Genomic DNA, 6,586 nt, shown 5'->3' with positions numbered 1-6,586 from the left:
GTGTGAGTCCCTCCTCTCTTGCTTGTGCGCCAAATTCCAGTGTGGTTTCTTTAATTATTGTTGGACTACATGTCCTTGTTGATGTGTGGGGGATAAGTGAGAGTGTCAAAATTTTGAAATTGTGAGGCTTAATGTGTGGGAATGGACTGCGTGTCTTGGGAATGCATTTACCTCTCAAGTGAGAGGTTCTTTAGGTCTGTGTTTTCCCAGGTGTGCTAAGTGCTTGTCAACATTGCGAGAGAGCTTTTTTATTGTTAAGGGTGTGTCCCTCTTACAAAAGGTTCTTTCCTTTGGCTCTTTCTAAAGAGACAACCTCCAAAGAAAGCTTAGTGGAAGAAGCTCCAGTGGCACAACAACAATGCACTAGTATAAGAGGCTGAGCGAAGGAATTGTAACAGCCATGAGTAAGTAGAAGAAGCTTTAGGTGTGGAGAAAAAATCCATATCAGAAGATTCAAAGCTTTCAAGAGAGGTGGTAGACTAGTTGAAGTCAAGTGATGCATGCAAGTTGTAAAACAATGGATCAAAGAAGCTTTGAAATAGCTCAAAGGAGGAATGAAAATGTTAGCGTGAAAAAAGGAGTTATGAGTAAAAAGCCTTAAGCTATTCGGGAGGGGAGGAGAGTAGCTCGAGGTAGCCGAGTACAAGAGGAAAACTAAGGAGAAGCTCCACGTATATTGGAGCTTAGAAGAGCTAGCAAAAAGCAAGAGCCATAAGTAGTGCTTTGTTTTATGCAAATGGAAAAGGGGAGAATTAGTCATGAGGCAACTAATCTTTCAACCCGGGGTGATTACTCTATATACCATGGGCATCGTATGTTCATTAATGAAATGAAGCTGGATTACAAATCAAGGATGTAAATGTTTAAATTGTGGTTACAAGGGGGCGATAGAGAGAGAAATAAAGAGAAAAAGGCCATGGGGAGAGTGAAAGAAGGATTTGTCACCCCCACGTATATAGGTCTCAACTATTCCAGACTCTCCTAATGAAGATTGCAAGGCACTACACGGTAGCAAGAGATGGATTATAATTTAAGGATGTAAATGTCTGATTAGGGAAGATAGAGAGAGAAAGAGATAAAGAGAAAAGGGCCATGGTGAGAGTGAAAGAAGGATATGCAAGGATTGGCACAAAAGAAAAGTGTGCTTTTATTTTATCATTGTGGGGTAGGAAATTGATGGAAGATTAAAAAACTACTATATTAAGCTTTGGGTTGGGCTGGTTGAGAGAAGATTAAGTAGTAGATGGATCTACCTTGGGTCTAGATTCGATAAGTTAAGATCAAATTTTGCTTATAAATCTACTTGGAGTGTTGGTCTATTGACTGCATGTGGCAACATTCAATCAATGAATGTTCAAATTAAGAGAAATAAAAATTACTTTTGGCTTGATTAAAGAGGTTAGGGAAGCTTTAGAGTCTAGACCTAAAGAGTGGATAAGTAAGCCTAGAAAAACAAGAGTGCACATTTGAGTGTGGGCACTCTGTCCTAGTATAGTGGTAAAGTGAGCACTTTTGGATGCAAGAGAGAAAGCAAACGGTTTTATAAACACACTGAACTTCATCAAATTTTGTAAAATTTACATGTGGAAATTCATAAAAGGAGTCTACTATAGCAAGGAGGTAGTAATCTAGGGTTGAAAGAGGATTAACTGAGAGTAAGGTTAAGGGATAGCTTAATGAAGAGTTTAAGAGGCTTGATTAGGTTAATAAGGAAGCGTTAAGATGCTTGTCGTCGGTGAGCAGAAGATACTTTGCTTCGTCCTCAGTCCTTTGTGGTTTCTTCTCCGGCAACCTGTGCTGAGCGCTCTCTCTGTGTTTTGCCTATAAATCCTACTGCCATTGCTCTTGCACTACATACCATCTTCTACCTTCCCCGCCTTTCTCCCAATCCAATTTTCCTTCCCCACCGTCCATGGCTGCCTCAGAACCTGCCTCCTCCTCCTCTGACCCGTGAGTTCCACTCTCCTCCTTCGAATTCTTTGGCTTTTGCAGTCTTTCTGTGTTTCGGTCCATTTTGGATATGGATTTTGTTTTTCGGAAAGGGAATGCAAGGTTCTGTTCAAGAAATATGTACGGTCTAGCGTATTGGCTGCAAGTCTGTGATGTGGCCTCTGTGCGCTCCAGAACATATTGCCTGCTTGATTGGTTGCCTTTGGCTGCATTATAGGTGTCTTGACGTGTATTTTGTCACTGCGTAGATTTTTCTTCCCTGATTGTATCTGTGAACATGCAGGAAAGGAATCAAAAGAGATTTCAGCACCGCTATTTTGGATCGCAAGAAGGCTCTTAACCGTTTGGTTGTCGATGAGGCTGTAAACGATGATAATTCTGTAGTATCTCTGAACATGGAGACGATGGAGAAACTGCAACTTTTTAGAGGAGATACAGTTCTCATCAAGGTAAAGTTATCCCTTTTGTAATCCGAGGACTGGTTAGGAAGCTTCCTTCTGGTATTTGTGAGAGGAAGTTGATGGTTGCGTGCAATTTTTTGCAATGCAGGGAAAGAAACGGAAAGATACTGTTTGCATAGTACTTGCAGATGATACATGCGACGAGCACAAAATTCGGATGAACAAAGTGGTCAGAACAAATCTGCGGGTGCGTTTGGGAGATGTCGTGTCAGTTCATCAGTGTGCTGATGTGAAGTATGGAAAACGTGTTCATATTCTTCCGATCGACGATACGATTGAAGGAGTAACAGGAAACCTGTTTGACGCATACTTGAAACGTGAGTGATTCGGCCTCAAACTTTCTTTTACTTTCTCTCTTTTTCTTTGCTTTCTCTTGTCTTCTATATATATATAGTCGTACACGTTCTAGACCACAACTATATTGCTAAGGTCTTTCTGTTGTTTATTGGCGTTCGCAGCTTACTTCCTGGAGGCCTATCGCCCTGTGAGGAAGGGAGACTTGTTTTTGGTTCGTGGAGGCATGCGGAGTGTAGAGTTCAAGGTCATTGAAACAGATCCAGCTGAATATTGCATTGTTGCTCCAGACACAGAAGTCTTTTGCGAGGGTGAACCAATAAGACGTGAGGATGAAGAAAGACTTGATGACGTTGGTTATGATGATGTGGGTGGTGTCCGCAAGCAAATGGCTCAGATTAGAGAGCTCGTGGAACTTCCTCTTAGGCACCCTCAGCTTTTCAAATCTATTGGTGTAAAACCTCCAAAGGGCATCCTTCTCTTTGGCCCTCCTGGTTCTGGGAAAACACTTATTGCAAGGGCTGTTGCAAATGAAACAGGTGCTTTCTTTTTCCTCATAAACGGTCCAGAGATTATGTCTAAGCTTGCTGGTGAAAGTGAGAGCAATCTACGAAAGGCATTTGAGGAAGCAGAGAAAAATGCTCCTTCAATCATATTCATAGATGAGATTGACTCTATTGCTCCTAAGAGAGAGAAGACCCATGGAGAAGTGGAGCGCCGAATTGTATCACAACTGCTTACTCTAATGGATGGCTTGAAGTCCCGGTCTCATGTCATTGTCATGGGTGCAACAAATCGGCCCAATAGTATTGACCCTGCTTTGAGGCGATTTGGAAGGTTTGATAGAGAGATAGATATTGGTGTACCTGATGAAGTTGGGCGTCTAGAGGTCCTCCGGATTCACACTAAGAACATGAAGCTGTCTGACGATGTAAGTAGAGTGTCGGCCTCTTTTGACAGGTGTATCTGCTTGGTTGAAAGTGCATGGTTGTACATTGAAAAAAAGCATGTTTATGCATGTGGAGGTGGAAAGGCTGATTAATTGCAGTTACATGACTCCTCTGATATTCTCTATTTTTCTGTTTTCATGGTCGGTCAGGTTAATTTGGAAAGGATTGCGAAAGACACCCATGGTTTTGTGGGGGCTGATTTGGCAGCGTTATGCACTGAAGCTGCATTGCAGTGCATCCGGGAAAAAATGGATGTAATTGATCTCGAGGATGAGACTATCGATGCTGAAGTTTTGAATTCCATGGCTGTGACAAATGAGCATTTCCAGACAGCTCTGGGCATCAGTAACCCTTCAGCATTACGGGAAACTGTAAGTAAAGGACTCGAGTTTGGGTATTCCTCATGTTTTAATGAAGTCTCCTTTTCACATTAATTTTTGTGCAATTTTTTTCAGGTGGTTGAGGTACCTAATGTCTCATGGGAAGATATTGGTGGTCTGGATAATGTCAAGAGAGAGCTTCAGGAGGTACGGTCCTGATTGCTTGCATAGATTTTTCGTTATTCACACTCCTTTCTAATGAGTAAGGCACATTGGTATGTTTAGTATATTTAACTGTATTTTATTTTTGCAGACGGTGCAATATCCAGTTGAGCATCCTGAAAAGTTCGAGAAATTTGGAATGTCCCCTTCCAAAGGGGTTCTGTTCTATGGACCTCCTGGATGTGGAAAGACCTTGCTTGCAAAAGCTATTGCAAACGAGTGTCAAGCAAATTTCATAAGTGTGAAAGGTCCAGAGTTGTTGACCATGTGGTTTGGTGAGAGTGAAGCTAACGTGCGGGATGTTTTTGACAAAGCTAGACAATCTGCTCCTTGTGTGCTGTTTTTTGATGAACTTGACTCTATTGCTACCCAGGTAAATCTCTCAGCAGTATGATCGTCTGTTTGAAAGCGAAAATTTGACTTGCAGTAAACTGACTATACTGGACAGCCCCAATGTCTTCTTTGCTCTTTATTAGCAATAGCATAAGGTCTAATAATAGTCAACATGTCCTCGTGTTGACCTGTCACTCTGCACCAGGCATTGTTTCGTGCATATGCATACACACATACATACATTCATATACTGCTCGTTTGATTTGGATCTGTGCGCATATAAATGCACCTGGCTGAATACCACTTCTTCCAGGCATCTCTACGGCAATTCTTTGTTGACTGTCTCACCAAAAATGTGTGTGCGTGCGGGTCGTGTGTGTGTGATTTCACCCAAAAAAAGTGTGTATTGTTGAACAGCTTTGAGGGAATGACTGTAATTCTAGACTCAGCTGTGACATCTTCTAATTGTCCTCTACTTGCAGCGTGGAAGCAGTGTTGGTGATGCTGGTGGCGCTGCTGACAGGGTCCTGAACCAACTTCTAACAGAAATGGATGGCATGACTGCGAAGAAGACAGTGTTCATCATTGGGGCCACGAATAGGCCCGACATCATAGATCCTGCTTTGCTTCGTCCTGGTCGCCTAGACCAATTAATATATATTCCCTTGCCAGATGAGGCATCGCGATTGAAAATTTTCCAAGCCTGTCTTCGGAAGTCTCCAGTTGCAAAAGACGTGGATTTGGCTGCTTTGGCACGGTATACTCAGGGTTTCAGTGGGGCTGACATCACAGAAATATGTCAACGGGCTTGCAAATATGCGATAAGAGAGAACATTGAAAAGGTATTTATATCACTGCCGTGTTTTTTCTTCGTCTTAGTTTATGCAATAAAAGAGACATTGAAAAGGTATTTCGATCTCTGTTAGTTACTATGGAAAATCCTGCCTGTGACATGCAGCTTTTGGTTATAGCCTACAGGGTAGCAAAGCTGTTGGGTAATTACACCGTTTTATTCATTTTTCATTGGCAAATGGTGTGTTATCTGTGCTGCAGGATATCGAGCGTGAGAAAAGGAGAAAAGAAAACCCTGAGGCTATGGAGGAGGATGAAGCTGAAGAAGTAGCTGAGATTAAAGCAGCCCATTTTGAGGAGTCCATGAAATTTGCTCGCCGAAGTGTCAGTGATGCTGATATTCGTAAGTATCAGGCGTTTGCTCAAACTCTCCAGCAGTCACGAGGGTTTGGCTCAGAATTTCATTTCCCAGACCGTGTTGCTGGTGCTGGAGCTGGCACAGCTGGAGCCGATGCCTTTGCGAATGCAGCTGGTGCTGATGACGATGATTTGTATAATTAAACCATAATACTATGATCACCTACTAGGTCAAACAAGTCTTTAGGATTATGATCTCAGTGGCTTGTGTAGTCTCAGCAAAGGGTCAGGTGCAACTCTGGCTGAAAAGCTTAATACACCCTTCTATGAACGTTGAAAGTTAAGCATCGTAATTCAAAATAGTTTTGGACTTGGATGAACAGAGATTTGCATGTTTATTCAGGTATGATTAGAAAGATTGGTATTTAAAACAGTGTATAGAATTGAAATATTGAAAGCATAAAACGAATGGAAGACTAAACAAATGCCAGGTGGGAAGAGAGTATTTGAAAGTGGTGTGAAGCAAAGTCGAACCACTTGTGTGTGTCTCTCTCTCTCTCTCTCTCTCTCTCTCTCTCTCTCTCTCTCTCCCTGCACGTGTGCATGTGCGCGCGCGCACACATATTTTTTTTGGGTGAAACCAATAAAATTATATTATAAAACATTCATTTACATCAAGGCAGTGCTCAAGAAAAGAGCCAATGCCCTATCCATCAGAAGCAGTAAAAGAAAAGCTGAATACAAGAAACATCTTAATCGTCCTCATGTAAGACATCATATAAAGACTGCCGCAATGAGGCTCGGAAGAACTCATAAGGGTGTTGAAGGGGAGAATTCAGATATGCATGATTTCGTTGCAGCCAGAGGGTCCATAAGGCCCAGTATCTGAGCCATTGGAAGAAAAGAG

General features: G+C 42.1%; 1 protein-coding gene across 2 annotated transcripts; it reads left to right on the top strand.

The window, feature by feature from the left end:
- Positions 1–1,734: 1,734 nt before the first annotated feature.
- On the top strand, positions 1,735–6,023 carry LOC147905276 (cell division cycle protein 48 homolog). Of its 2 annotated transcripts, none has more exons than XM_087397560.1 (9): positions 1,735–1,941; positions 2,228–2,399; positions 2,500–2,728; positions 2,870–3,636; positions 3,805–4,026; positions 4,111–4,182; positions 4,289–4,570; positions 5,013–5,372; positions 5,584–6,023. In XM_087397560.1, exons 1-9 carry the CDS (start codon positions 1,913–1,915, stop codon positions 5,881–5,883), a joined length of 2,433 nt encoding a protein of 810 aa, XP_087253686.1. In that variant the 5' UTR covers positions 1,735–1,912; the 3' UTR covers positions 5,884–6,023. The 2 variants fall into 2 exon arrangements, with proteins under 2 accessions (XP_087253686.1, XP_087253606.1); XM_087397480.1 differs by having other exon boundaries at positions 1,735–1,950; positions 2,234–2,399.
- Positions 6,024–6,586: the final 563 nt, after the last annotated feature.

The sequence above is a fragment of the Dipteris shenzhenensis genome, chromosome 1 (genome assembly GCF_047967505.1).
Source record: "Dipteris shenzhenensis isolate YYH24624 ecotype China chromosome 1, Dip_SZ_1.0, whole genome shotgun sequence".
NCBI classification, from domain to species: Eukaryota; Viridiplantae; Streptophyta; class Polypodiopsida; order Gleicheniales; family Dipteridaceae; genus Dipteris; species Dipteris shenzhenensis.
The sequence above is the reverse complement of the archived record's forward strand: the minus strand, read 5'-3'. Positions and strand labels throughout refer to the sequence as shown.